This window comes from Nelumbo nucifera, chromosome 5, assembly GCF_055504915.1.
Source record: "Nelumbo nucifera cultivar China Antique chromosome 5, China Antique-T2T, whole genome shotgun sequence".
Taxonomy (NCBI): domain Eukaryota; kingdom Viridiplantae; phylum Streptophyta; class Magnoliopsida; order Proteales; family Nelumbonaceae; genus Nelumbo; species Nelumbo nucifera.
Window position 1 is genome coordinate 9242858 of NC_142653.1, and position 15171 is coordinate 9258028.

A 15171-nucleotide genomic window follows, 5' to 3' on the forward strand; every position below is an offset into this window, starting at 1 on the left:
ATCCCTGCGCACTTCCATATTTCTAGAAAATTTTCCAGTTATGCTCTGGATATCTTTATTCGAATTTCTGCTTCAGCATGCTTTACGCGGGTAGAGACTCCAATATAAGAAAAAGGTTCATTTGATTTTTGTTGGAAGACATGCAATTTGAAGTTGTCTAGATCCGATTTTCATTTGATTTACAGAGCAACGAAAAAGTAATGTCAATAGCCGTTCAACAATATAAAGATACTTGCATTTTGCCACAGAAAAACTGGCAATCATTGAGATCTCTCCAGCAAGAGAGATATTTGATGGCACCTGAAACTTACGTGTTCATACTTTCTTCCGTTCTCAGATTTAGTTCAGAGCTAGCTCGACTTAGAAATGAAGACAGCATGCAAATATCAAAACTCGAGAAGAGTTACTTCGACCAGGCCTAATGCGTTCTCTTCCCCAAAAACGATTTGCAGCATCCTGACTTGTTCTGCACCTCTTCCCCAAAAACAATAGCTCCACACGAAAGGTAAAACGAATAACTGTTATACAATTTAGGCAACCCTGTCCTATAAGAAGCTAAGTAATAAAGCATTTGTTGAAGCTGTCTTCATGCCAGTCTTGAATTAGTGTGTCACCTTGCACCATGTGCTCCAGGCAATGTTAAGCCTCAAGCAAATCAAAGCCACTAACTGAAGTAAATATTCATAACATATCTTGTAGGGTTGAAGCCACTCAGAATCACTGCAAAGCAAGAGTAACAAATTAATTCCCTGCAGTCATGCCTCCATCAGAAGTATATTTATCAAATATCATATACACTTACATAGAGGAGAAATGATGAAGACGAGACCAATAGGATACAAGAAGAAGGTGGTCTTATCCAAAAAGGGCAGCACTGTAAGCAATTTCATCCAATAAAGAACATAGTTAAAATATTACTCATGAAATCTGAAAACCAGAATTCAAATTTTTTCAATGTTGAACACTCGAAAGAAAAAAAAAAAAAGGAATATTTGAGGAAAGGAAGACTACCCTCTGCATCAATTACACATGCCACATGCCAGTCAAGATCCAAAATCCAGTGTGGTTTTCCAATTATATCTGAGAACCAAAACTCTAGGAACAGGATATTCCAAAACCTTTAATGACCTTTCTGACAGCTTTTCATTAAATCAAAAGATTTGGAGTATCTACCGAGTTTTTTGGACTATGATCTACTTGACTGACTCATGGTACTGATATGAAGCATGCAACACCTAAGTGTGCCATGTGTAGCAGATACAGGTAAATAGTTGCTTCCACCCCCATATTCTCATCCATATACGGAAGTATAAAAAGGAAAATAGTGACTTTAAGTTTACCATCATATCCTAAAAAGTTGAGGTAATGATAATAGGAGATGGCCACCATGAAAACCAAATTTGATAGCAACAGCGGAATGAAACCATGTGCCACCAATAGAGGTGACAGAAAATAATGAATCACTAGCAAAACCAGAAAGATATATCAGTAAATCTTGATGCCATGTAATAAAAGTCAATTATATTAGCAGCATTCCAAGGTAAGTATAAAAATTACCATATAGCATGATGAACAGTGGAAAGAAAGAGTTGCAGTGCACATCAAATGCATACAGCCTTCATTCCGTTTTGGGGAGGGGATCAGCAAAGAGAAATCAATGTTAAACTCAGTTCATTAGCAAATATAAATGTATCCTTTTTCACATAAAAATCAAATGTAGGCAGATAAAACTAAATGGACCAATATGTGCTTAATTTGCTTCATCATGTTTTCTGATCCTTATCAGCCAGGTTTCAACAATGTCACTTTCATATCTGAGATTGTATCAGGGCCACTGATGACCCTAAGAGAATAATTACTTAAATAAACAAGGCAAATAAATTCTGTATCTTGTGGAGCATTAATTGAGCTCCCATAACTAGTATGTTTTCTGATTGAGAAATAAAGTCAAAGTTTCATGACTTGCCATTCAACCCGTTGTTCAACCACATGGCTGTTTGGAGCCTCTTCACGAAGATAAGAATTTGTGAGAAACCTGCAAGATAATAGGCATGCAATCCATCCATCCTTGAGTACAGTTATGCATTAACAATAAGTCAAGAATTAAACCAATATATGCAGATAGATAACCATGACAAAGGAGAGTCGACTGATGTAATTTATTTTGTGTTGACCATTGAGTAATATTAAACATTAAGCAAGTATATTATACTCTATTTTTAGATTTTGAGGCTTACCAGCAACATGTAGCCAGAACTACTCCAGTTACCAAGAAATGAAAAATCAATACTGAAATAACAGTAAAAATAGCATGTGCCATACTGTGATCATATCTGAAATGAATAAAAAGCAAAACAAAAATTAGAGTTGATATGACAGAGCAATGCATATTTTATGGGAAAGAAAGCAATTTTGTAAAATCTAAAATAAACCCTAGAGGTAACCCAATTTTGACGGAAAGAATTTGGCCATGAAATGTGAACTGGTGAAATGGGTTTTGTCCATAACTTAACATCCTATTAGTTTATGATCATTATCTAAGCCTTGTCCCAAATCCACCATTGTGAGCTTGTCCTACGTTGCCGGTCCCAAGCCCAGATAAGGGAGGGTTGTGTCAGGTTGGCAGTGATATAATAGTTTCTCGTTTCCCAGGAAACACATTTGAAAAGAGAAAGTTATTTATTATGGAAATATTTTGCAAAACAATTTGGACATCATGTTAATAAAAAACAAACACAATGATAAATGGGAAATGATCCAACAAATTGGAAGCAATGCACAAAGTGAAAATGATGTGGCAAGCAATGTAAAGATGTGATACATCATCAACAAAATGGCATTCAAAAATAACTACAAAAAAAAAAACAGAAAAAAGTGATTTGAAAAAGAAATAAAAAGAACAATAATAATTATAAAAATGGAAAAGAGGATAAGTAACAAATAAAGCTTTAGTTTCAAAGGAACTGAGAAAGGAAATTTTTGTTCTTTCATAATTTATCAGAAAAAAAAAATGTTCTTTTATATAAAAAGGAGGAAACCAGTATGGTGAGTGGGGAACAATAGAAATGTATGGCCTTTATTGAAAAATGTGAAGTAAAATAAATATGATTAAAAATGGGCTAAAAGTACACACATTAATGATCTAAACAGGTTACCTCTTAAATAAAAAATTATACTTGTCACTTCATCAATTACTAAAAGGGAAAATTCCCGATTAGTACCCTGTACTTTGGGTCTGGTGACATTTTGGTCCCAGAACTTTAAAATGCGACAATTCAATACCTGAACTTTCAAAACGTGTCAATCAAGTACCTACCATTAAGTGTCATTTGAAAAAGACACAAATGCCCTTCGAGTGTCATCTAATTTTCTTGATCAACCATCCAAATGTTAACAAAAATTTAACAATCCCAAATCCTTGCTTCTTTTATTCAAGAATGTTGAGGTCACCAGAATGGCCACTAAGACTTGACCCCAACTTTCTTGAATAGAAGAGGCAAGGATTTGGGACTGTTAATTTTTTGTCAACGTTTGGATGGTTGATAAAGAAAATTAGATGACACTTGAAGGGCATTTGTGTCTTTTTCAAATACCACTTAACGGTTGGTTAATGGTAGGTACTGGACTGACATATTTTGAGAGTTCAGGTACTGAATTGTCACATTTTAAAGTTTGGGGACCAAAGTGACACTAGACCCAAAGTACAGGGTACTAATCGGGAATTTTCCCTTACTAAAAATAATATCAATGTGCAAAGACTCATTTACTTCTTTTATCATTTTGTGATCTCAGAAAAATAAACAAGATTTTATAAACAATAAGTGAAAAATATGTACTTTTATGATGAAGATCCATGAGAAGCAAGCATATGAGAAACTTACGCAGCACAATAAGCCGAAGTTGCAACTACTAAAAGGAGACTGCAGATTACAACAAAAGCAGGATCATCTCGTGCCCATTGGTTTTTTGTTTCTGAAACAAAAAATAAGACCAAATTCTAACTCAGCTATTTACCATAAGAATGAAAGAAAGTTCCTGTGCTTTTGCAATTGTTGCATAAACATCAGGAAACAGGACTTGGAGAAATCTCAATTCTCAAGTAGCAACTTTAACTGAAATAGGTTTAGAATATTATATATGCAACCTCTCTACATGCCAATTGCCCAGACAAAGGAGAAAAAATCTTGTAGTTGTAGGTATGAGAAGAAAACAACAAAAGAATATTTGAACAACATGTTCCTTCATATTGCCACCATTGTGACAACTGCCAACAAATAAGATGTGTCTAATCAGCTTTGAACTTAAAGGAATCAAAAAAAAAAAAAATCAGCTTTTAACTTCTACCATGTCCAAGGAATTGATGATGGAAATTCCAAGGAAGAAAGGGGTCATACCCTTATTACCAAGATATTATGGCTACAGGGACTACTGCAGAGGGAGATGAGGTAAAGTTAAAGTTTTCATAGATGTTCATTGGGATATCTGGGTAACTCTGAGAAAGTAACACCCTCACAAATATGAGTAGTAAATTATTCGCATATCAAGATCAATCATGAAATAAGATTCTAATAAAGTGAAAATTTCAGTTTTCCTTCATGAGTGACAAAGGAAAAAAGTAAAATATCCCAATTAAGAGTAAATTCTCACTTGTGAAGGTGTTCCCCTCACTCCCACCCTCAAGCTAAGGCTTTTATGTGGCTGCCCTTTCTGGACAAGGTGCTCGCTAATAATCATCTCAGGGATGTAGATTAATTTTTGTTCTGATGTGTACAAGTCCAAGAAAAACCAATGAATCACTTTTATCTTTCATTTGGGGAGTCTTCTGCTTGTTGTTTCATATTTCTTGGTCCTACCCCCATTCTATGATGGAAATGATTCTTTCTTGGCCTTGCTTTCAGTGGGATCTGGGGGTTCCATTATTTGGATTTTGGTCCCTTTTGTTTTTTTTTTTGGGGGGGCTATTTGGAAAGAAAGAAACCGAAGGATCTTTGACAACATGGAGACACCTTTGGCATGTCTTTGTTCCAATGTGGGAGGTTTCTTGGTAGATAGGTCATAGGTCTCTAGCTCTCAATGAATTCAAAGGTCTTAAGAGTAAGGGATGTTGTCATATAATTAGGGATGCAACTTGGGTGGGACTGGTTTGAACATTTGTTAAAATTTATAAAGGGCCAGAGCTCAATGTGCTGCAAATTCTTCAAATAAGGTAACCAAATGTACCCCTATTTATAATCAGTATGATGTCTTGGGTGTAGAGGGAGGTACACTGTAAAGAGTCTTCTGTCTTTGGGGCCACTTTAGTACTATAATATCATACACACATACATTAATAATTTTTCTTTTCTGATTAGTAATTAGAGAACAAAGGTTATCTGTAAGATAAGTTACGGTAGATGGGGGCTTATGTTAATGGTAATTAAATGCAGTTTTGGACGTATGAATTCTACATTGCTGAAGAGATTCAAGAACCAGCCAACTCCGTGAATATTTTGTTGTTTCAAGAGTGCAGGTAAGAATATAGTTTCGTATTGTGTAAAAATCTTCTCACATGATTTGTTGGGTCTATATCTCCATTCCTCCCCGACTTCTCTTCATACTTCCACTTGTCAATCTTTTTTCAATAAAAGTACTCCAAGATGATGAAAATATAACTTGAAGAACATTAAAAATAATTTGATCAACAACTGAAATTTTCATTAATAAAAAGAGACAAATTACAAAGGAGCAGAGATAAAATCTCTCAACTCTCCACAAACACTAAAGTTAAGTTACAGTTGAGCCCAAGATACAACTGATTTCATTAAAAATTATTTTAATTTGCTTGATGAACAAAATATATCAAATCAAGTCTGATGCAAGATATAAATGTTACTTGCAAAAGTCTAAAACCTGAACTAAATAAATAATAAAACAGGTTTGGTCTGAAATTTTGACAGAAACTGTAAGGAACTCTAACAAGAGAGATGCTGAAAACGGAAAAAGAAATCAAAATAGCAAAACTATAAAATATTGTTTAAGTGGTTTTTTTATCATTAACAATGACCAATGTGAAATGGGGGGGGGACAAAACTAAACAAACACACAAGAAAGCCCCTAGCACCGATACAAGAAGTCTCTCTACACCCTCTAGGCAGATCTCCAGATCTAGCAGAATACGTGCTTTAGCCTCAAAGACAGGGATCTTGCCTCTATGATAAGGTGACTCAACCTCAAAGGAGCCAGTCATCAACTAATAACAATCTAGTAATTACCCTCTACCATGAAGCACACAAAACCCATTGAAAAGCCAATATAACCCTGAAGGGAGAAGAAAGTCCACTGGAGCTGAATTCCCCTCTTCAATAGGACCAGAGTGCACAAGGATAACTTCACCTCCACTACCTCTGAATATATCTCCCATCTCAAATAAGCAGATAGATCCAGCCTACAAGGGAACATCCATCTGAGCATGATGGCTTACTGTGCCTTTTCATTTAAAGAAAAGGACAACAGCCTGTATCCATATATGAATTTCAATATCATTGCTGCACTGCTCTGGGGGTTACTGTGTGTCTTTAATTACAACTGCAACCAATTGTACAGTCCAACCATAATTTTATGAGAAGAATGTATTCTCAAATCAATAACGCATATAAAAATGTATACAACTACAACCAAAACCACACAGCAGAAGAAGAATATGCTAGTAAAATGCACCAAATATCATAATAGGAAGATACCACTTAAAGCTTCAGAACATCAACCAGATCATTGACAACATTATAGCAAATAGAAAATGCATAAAAGGTGACTTACGCTTGTGGTACTTAGTGTGCTGATAGCTGTATCATGCTCCATTTTTCAGTTCCACATGCAAAAGACAGAAAATATTTAGATAACTTTCAACAATATTTGCATATTCTCTTAAAAAGACATTTAGGTACTATATGAAATCCATATTCTGGTGAGACAACACAATTTCACTTGCCTGCATTCTTCAAAATGCCATTAGCCTATATTTGCTACATGGAATGACAATTGGTCTTCTAGGTATATTTTATGTTAGAAACTTAGAAAAGAATTAAAATCTATAATAAATGTTTAAGTAAATTCTTCCCTTTTTCCAGGGAGGGTTGTTTTTAATCTTATGCTATTTAAATAATCAATGCCAGTAAAAACTTTATCATAGGTTGTATCAGAGTGGTGCATTGGATGAAAACTTTGGATCTCCTTTTTTTTTTTTTGATAAATGATAGCATTTTATTAATAAAGAGGGATTACATCAAGATTTAGAAGACAAACTATCCCAATAGGGACGCGAGGTGTGACCCAAATTACAACCGAGCCAAGAACAGTTCAGACTTAAACACTCCCATCTTCGCAAAATAATCAGCCATTCCATTTGCAGACCGCCTTTCCCATTTCACAAGAACAGTCATGTCTCTAACTAGCCATTTGAACTTTTTCATAGACTCGTTGTACTTCCAACTCACTGTTTCTGGTTCCTTCAGCCACCCTATTATCAACTTTGGATCTCTTTTCCACCATTCTCTTTGGAAAACATCTATAGAGGGTTGGAGTTGATAGTCTCTTCATCTTCTTCTAGATTTTTTTTTTTTTATCAATCTTCATCTTCTTCTAGATGCCAAGTGATAATGCGATAAAATGAACTTTGACAGATGCAGCATTGGTAATCCTGGGCTTTCAGGTATAGGAGCTTTTAGAGATCAGAATTGTGTCACTCTTGTGATTTATTTGGGACCAATCAGATAATGAAGACTCTCTGAGGGATACAATGCCAACAGTATTACAGGCTTGAGACTGGGAGAGCAATAAATTTAAGGAATATAATAGTGGAAGGAGACACAGAGGAGGTGATCTCTTGGTTGAAAGGTTGCACTCAAGGACGATGCCAATACCAGAACACTACGAGGGAAGTTACTTGGACAAGGAATTAAATGCAAGCTTTCCATGGGTACAAAGATGAACAAATGCTTTGGATGATTCTTTGGCTAAGCAAGGGATGAAAAAGGGAAATTTATTTTTGGAACAAGTGTAATTGTATTTGATGAATTCATGGGTAGGTGTCATGTTGCCAGCCTATAATCGGTGATGTAAGGCATTTTCCACCTGTTTCATTCTTTTAATGATCTAATAAAGCTTAGCAGTTACCAATAAAAAGCGGGTAATAAACTAACTGGCTATCACAGGATGCCACTTAGACTATGTTTTGTTTGACAGAAAAAATAGGGAAACAGAAAGTTAAGGGAAAGTTCTTAAAGAATTGTTTGAAATTTCTTAAGAACTTTCCCTCTGATTTTCTGTTTCTCACTTATTTTCTATCAAAGCCAAAGCAGCCTTAAAGTCTCATGCATTTAATTTTGGGATTGGGAAGTTTAAAATTGATGTAGAAGAAATAACTTCAGACCATTATTGGAAACTTGGGACTCAGGTCTGCCTTATCCAGCCTTCAAAAAGATGACTCAACTAATGAACCTCGCCAGTTACAGCAACTGAAAGTTTTTGATCAAGTAACCAGGTAAAATCTAATATATATCTTGCATGTAAATGTATATTCGCCTCAATGTGATTCTGAACATCAAATATCAAACACTATTTCCATGACAAGAAGAGTTGGAAGCTAAGCACTAATATATTACTCATGTCTTTGCTTTTTTAACTTTATGAAAATATCTTTTAGTTGAGCACATACACACATAGAAGGAAGTAGATGCAAGGAAAAATGAAAGTTTTTAGTTTGGATTAATTACTTATAGATACCCTGCAGCTTCACGGAACTACTTAAATATACCCTGTTGTTTCCAAAACAACTTAAATATACCCTGTCAAGTGGCCCCACTTGACACAAATAGGCCCTCCATTAATGAAACGTTTTGGGCTGTTTGCCCTTTGCCTTTTTGATGCTCAAAAGTGCCCTTGCCCATTTCTCAAATTTTCAAAACATGCCTTTTGACTTCTAGCACCTATACAACTAAGGTAGTATATGACAACCTTGGCCAATGAAATATATGATCCTCAATCTCAAATGTTCATTCAGTGGAACCCTGAAATTTCAATCAAATGATGTGCATAAAAAGTGAATCTTCTGATTAGGACCCATGGGTTGAATATGTCAGATTGACAAAGAATACTGACATCTTGTAGAAATGGACAAGAGTTATCTGGATTTAGGGTTAAATGGATCTTTTTCTAAAAACTTTTTTTCTTTTTTGGAGGGAAATCGGGAAAACTGCTTGCTACCTAGTGCTAGTGTATGGTGGGTCACCACTTTGCACCACAGATGAGATTCATGGTAGATCCCACCATTCACTATGTTATAGTGTTCTGTATGATGATGCTTAAATTCTGAGAGCTCTGCTTTTATGGGCTTAAAACCAAGAGGTCAGACAATGCCCACATTCACTGTGTTTGGCATAAATCAACGATCTTATCCACAACCTACCTTTGTAATAAACCAACCTCTGTTACTTAGAATGAAGGGCATTTTTGTCCTTAAATTAATTCCGTTAATCTCAATGATTTAATGCTTTGACATAGTATATTTTAGTTGTTTTAGAAACCACAAGGTATATTTAAGTAGTTTAGAAAAACCTCAGGGTATATTTAAATAATTAAGCCTTTTAATTTTTTACCAAGTTCATTTTACCATAAAGGACCACAAAAGAGGAACAGCAACAACCAACAAGGTGAGATTTAAACAGAAAAAGGACAGTGATGGCAGAGAATAAATTAAAGGGTAGTGCCAATTGAAAAAGGCTCATGTAGTTCCATGACTATTTTATTTTAATCATATTGGTTTCAGTATTCTATTTTTTAGTCTCTTTTGATGGAAAAAATAGATGAACCAGTCAAAGGGCAAATCAGATCTCACAAAGGTTTAAGACTTTTGAGTAGCTTTTCAAGGTTGCTACAAAATCTCTCATATATGAGAGGTAGGAAGTTATTAGGGTTTTGAAGTTGAAATAGTATAGAAGACTTTTAGATAATTTTAACCCCATCCCAAAGTCAGTTCAATCTGGACGGCTTGCTTAATTCATTGTAATGGAAGAAGATTTGGAGTAATTTAGGCCAAGTCTGGTCATTTTTTAACCTAACCAAGTGATCTTACTTTTTGACATAGGGACCTAAAGAGTGAGTTCATAGGCAACTCAGCATCTCAGCCAAGTCTGAGTTTTCCAACCATGATTCAGACTACTGCATTAGAATCTTGAGCAAAACCAAAATTGGCATAGCATTTTTTATGATTCTCTGGGGAAAACGATAGTCCACTAACTTTAGGAGGCAAAAACAAAATGCTTAAGCAGTTAAGACACCATTGACACAATCACATTATTTTCTTCTCTTCAGGCACTGGGAGGGGGGAGGGGACAAATACCTCAAGGGATTAACAACTAGAATTGTGTGCATGTGAGAGGTGCTTTAGCCTCCTTTCAGGAGTAGAGGTGCATGGTTGTTTGTGCTTTATCCATGGTTTTTCCTCCTCTGTGTGTACCTCTTGTACATTTTGTATTTCTAATGGTAATGGATATCCATTACCAGTAACAAAATATTTATGTTAAAATATCATGCTAATACTTTGGCTTAATTGATTTCTTTATGTGAGTGATTTATATGTTTGCACTATCTATGTTCAATTCTCTCCCCATGCTATTTTTCTTTTTACTGTAAAGGAATAAATTGATGATTGGAATGTAGAAGCCTTATTATCTGATGCAACTTTTGGAAATGACTAAACCTCAGCCTTCAAGGGAGGACAGCATGGGTTGGTCGAGTAAAAAATCTGAACTCTTTACACTAGATTTTGAAGCAAAGAGTTCCATCTAAAGTGATCTTCTTTTTGTGGGTAGCAGGCAGGATTCAAACTATTGATGTCCTACAATCCAAAGGAATGATTCTTATAAACGTTTGCAGTCTGTGGGGTAGCAGAAGAGAATGCTCAGCATACACTTATTTATTGCAATTTTTCTCATGCAGCTTGGACTCATGTTTTGAAGCTTTTTGGTGCCAATTGGGTGGAACCCTAGGTCTGGAAACCATGTTATCTTCTTGGAGGCTGGGGGTCTGTCTTAAACAGGTAAAGTTTTATGGGAAGCTGGCCCCTTTATCTATAAGTTGGGTTGTCTGGAAAGAAAGAGATAGCAGGACTTTCAGAACCAGTCGATGACGGTGGAGAGGATTTATGGCAAAATAGAAAGGATGCTGGTTAAATGGGTCTCCATTGACAGTCTCTCTTGGGGTCTGAAGTGGAATCATTTCTATAGTCATTGGGGCAGCTTCATTTGGAAAGAAAACTTTGCTATGTAATTTGATCCTTAGTACTTTTGCTTCTTCTCAATTGTATTTGAGGGAACCTCTCGTTGTCTGTCATTTTCTTATTAATGAAATACCACCTTTCAAAAACAAGTAAAGGGATAAATTGATTGGTGACCAATGGAAAAACCAGAAGCCTGATATAAGGAAACAGTGGGTGGTTCATTGGGACAAGACAAGAAGAGTTTAAAGATTTGAGCACAGACACAGATGACAATATCAAGAACTGGCAAGCATCAGCTGCCCATTCTAAAAGAAAACCTATTATCTCCATGGATTGGGTGTCACCATCTAGAGGAGCTCTAAAACTGAAATTTGATGGCTATCACATTAGTAATTCGGGAATTCCAGAGGTTAGGAAGAAGTAAGAAATCACAATTGAAAAGTTATCTTGGCAAACTTGAGGCCTATAGGTGTTGGGAATTGAATCAGAGTGGGTCTACTTTCTGTACTGCAAGGACTAAAGCTTTGTTGCTCTTTGAGTCAGTCTAGGATGGAAGTGAAGGGGGCTCTCAGAGGGTGACTAATTGGCATAATGCAGGGGAAGAGCTTCCATGGGCCTATAGGCATGAAATAAGGGAAGCTGAATTATTACAAGCAGGCTGAATCCCTTATTCAGATGGATTAGGAAGACTGATAATTCCTTAGCAAAATCTCCTGCTAGAGATGGGGTTTATGCCCTCCCTTGCCAAAGTCCAAACTTTCAGCCAGCAAGTTGGCTGATCTTTGGATCCAGTCAAAGAAAACGTTTTCTTTTGATACTATTGTTTATCATGAACAGAGAAGTATATATACATACACAACTTTTGGTGAGGTGCAGAGATGAAACATCTGCCAGAAAGTATATTCAATATCCATTTGTTCCCACTGCAAAGGAAGAAAATGATATTTTAAGTTAGTTATAACGAACTAACAGTATCAACCAGAACTAGAGAAGAACAAATCACATATCACTCATTTAAGAATTTAGTTTTTAACATATTCACAAACAAACGTTCAGTTTCTATAATAGGAAACATGTACTTTAAAATGAATTTCCAATGCTAAAATATGCAATATTCCATTTTGACTGCTCAAATCATTAAAAAAATAATAATCTTAAGTGACAGAATAAAGCCAGCATTCAGCAAGTGAACAACAAGTTATAACTCCAAATACTTCAATGAGTGTCAGATATCATAAAAAGCTGTAAAACTTAAATACTTCAATGAAGAAGACATATGAAGATAAAGGTAAATATCCTTGGCCTGGGCTTGCCACCAGTCTAGTCAACGCAAAGCAATCCCAGACCCTTATCACCAATAGAGTACCAATAGATTGCTTTAACTCAAATTCAGTAGTTCTACTCAAGTATTAGAAGTATATATTATTCAGTTTGCTCCTTCCAATTTTTTTCTGCCAGTAAAGTCTAATTTGACAGTACATAGTTAGCAAATTTGGTTCTAGGCACGCGGCGTAGGCCTAAATACTTTATATCTCTTACAGATTTTTAGTTTATTCCATGTTTCCTTATTAAATTTACTGAGTTAAACATTTTTTATAGCCAAAGAATCATTTACTTAGGGATAGGGATGCAACTTGGGTCAGGTTGGGTTGGAAATTTGACAAATATTCAATAGGTCTAAACCCTAACCCAAGGCTGACGTAGTGGAAACTTTTCAAATTGGGTAACATCACTTGCAGACCTACTTAGGGAGGCCAAAACACCTTGGCATTGGTTAGCTTCCCATCCCATCAAGTAATAAGCATGGCTTTTCTTCTGCAAAATCAAGACCAGATATCTCCTCAGCGTTTTTCCTTCTCATCTACCAAATGTTGACAGTCCATATTCCAGTTCATGATAGTCGGCCAAATACTTTTCTATTGAACTTCTTCATTGATAGAAGAGGCCTTTTATATTATTTTTCTACACTAGAAAATAGAAACCAAGTATTGAACTGATGATCTCATGGTTGTGGTGCAGATATATAGCCAAGGCCTCGAGAAAAGGGGGTAAGGTCATATATTCTAAAAAACATCCGTCACAATTCCGTTGCATTTATCAAAAACAAAAATCCGTTGCATTGATCCGCACAAAGAAATAAGCGCACCGCCCAAATTCATCTCCACTGGAATTTGCAGAGTGTCCCACTTTCTCTTTTCGTTAAAAAAAATGTCAAACTAAAATCACTTCAGCTACGCCCTCAAATAGGAAATACTCCGGACGACCCACAAACAAATCTCAAAACTGCCGAATCGTATCAATGAAATCTCAAATCATTCTGGACACAACTAAAATCACTCTTTACTACAATCTAGTAGAATATTGAAACTAGCCGATTAAATCCTCCCACCCCCATATCAGCAACCACCCCAAACGGATCAAGGGGCAGCTCTCAGTTAAGTCGAACAAGTCCACAGTTATGAGAAAGAAATCGAATCTTGACTAAACTGAATTGGAAAATAACGGGAACAAGGGGAAAAAAAAAAATCATCGAACACGAGATCCACGGAATTAGGGGGAAATGAGGAATATAGATTAAGGGATCAGAATACAACCTTGACAATTCGTCGGAGGTACTGAGGGAACACAGGATTCTGGCGCACGTTAGAGTGCGTGCGCCCTTTCGAGACGGTGGGCAGCATGTCGTCTTCTTCTTTCCCGCTCTAGCTTTGATTTCCGTCAGATTTTTCTGTTACCACGCTCTCGATTCGATTTGAGTGGATTACAATTTAGAATTCGGATTCAAAATCGATACGTTTGATGCGTTCGTTTATAAATTCAGTCACCGGGCGATCTCCTCTTCCGTTCTCTCCTCCCTCGCAGAGAAGAGTTTCCCCACTTTGTTGCAAATGACCAACAAACCCAGTGCGAGTCTGTGAGTTTGATTACCCAAATACCCGAATGACCCGGCCTGGGGATCAAAGAGCCCAGTTAGAGAAGTGGCTTGTTAGGTGCATGTCTACTAGACAATTCCTCAATGCTAATGAACAAATGATGTACAAATATTTAAGGCGAGCCGATTTCGAATAGCTAGATATTCGCTTCGGCTCGGCTGGAAGCCAGTCATGCGCTAGTCATTCTTAAATGTATATTTATAAACTTTTTTTTTTAATTTATATTATATTATATAATAAATTTCCTATTATATATATTAACACTTATATATAGTATAATATAATACTAGCGGAGGGGCCTGGGGTTGGAATGGAACCATCGATTTGTTGATCCGTTGACCCGGTTCATGGTAAAAAATCATTGAATCGGTTAATGATTCATTGACTCGAGCAGTTGAACTATCAATTCGTTGATCCATAAAATGGTTTTTGGACTTTTTTTTTTTAATTGGGAACCATCCAGGCAATCAGTTCCGTTTTATCCTAATCTCAGTCCCTGGCCAAAAATCGTTGAATCGATCAATGATCCATTGACCCGGGCAATCGAACCATTGACCCGTTCAATGGTTTTTTGTCGTTTTTTTATTTTTTAATTTTTGTTATCATAATGGGCCATCCGTTCGAACCGAACAGTCGAACTATCAACCCGAAAACTGGTGGCTATAATGATTCCATTTTCAGGTCGTATGAATCACACGCTCGAATGACATAACACGTATGGTACTGCTTAATGGACCTCACACACTCAAATTTTTTCCTGTAATTTTTGTTGTCATAATAGGTTGTACTTTTTTTTTATTGGGAATCGTCCAGGCAACTAGTTTTCGTTTTACCCCAATCTCGGTCCCTGACCAAAACCATTGAATCGGTCAACGACCCATTGACCCAAGTGGTTAAACCATTAACCCGTTGAATGGTTTTTGGCATTTTTTTATTTTTGTTGTCAAAACAGGCCGTATGTTTGAATCGGACAATCGAACCGTC

The 15171-nt window shown here is 36.2% G+C and overlaps 1 protein-coding gene across 2 annotated transcripts; it reads right to left on the bottom strand.

Annotated features, from left to right (window-relative positions):
• Window positions 1–105: 105 nt before the first annotated feature.
• On the bottom strand, window positions 106–14185 carry LOC104607285 (UNC-50 family protein). 2 transcript variants are annotated; one of them, XM_010272903.3, is made up of 10 exons: window positions 13849–14185; window positions 12110–12177; window positions 6796–6821; window positions 3882–3972; window positions 2238–2333; window positions 1967–2035; window positions 1558–1616; window positions 1341–1463; window positions 803–874; window positions 106–720 (listed from the first exon to the last, which is right to left on the bottom strand). In XM_010272903.3, the coding sequence occupies exons 1-10, from the start codon at window positions 13933–13935 to the stop codon at window positions 665–667; spliced, it is 747 nt and encodes a 248-aa protein (XP_010271205.1). In that variant the 5' UTR covers window positions 13936–14185; the 3' UTR covers window positions 106–664. The 2 variants fall into 2 exon arrangements, with proteins under 2 accessions (XP_010271205.1, XP_010271213.1); XM_010272911.3 differs by lacking the exon at window positions 2238–2333.
• Window positions 14186–15171: the final 986 nt, after the last annotated feature.

Bases quoted from the DNA above. Each gene is read 5' to 3' on its own strand.
- LOC104607285 (XM_010272903.3), bottom strand. From the start codon at position 13,935: ATGCTGCCCACCGTCTCGAAAGGGCGCACGCACTCTAACGTGCGCCAG. The intron at 3,973-6,795 runs GTAAGTCACCTT...TTTTTGTTTCAG, and splicing joins GCACACTAAGTACCACAAGC to AAACAAAAAACCAATGGGCA. The intron at 1,617-1,966 runs GCAAGTCATGAA...AACGGAATGAAG, and splicing joins GTTGAACAACGGGTTGAATG to GCTGTATGCATTTGATGTGC.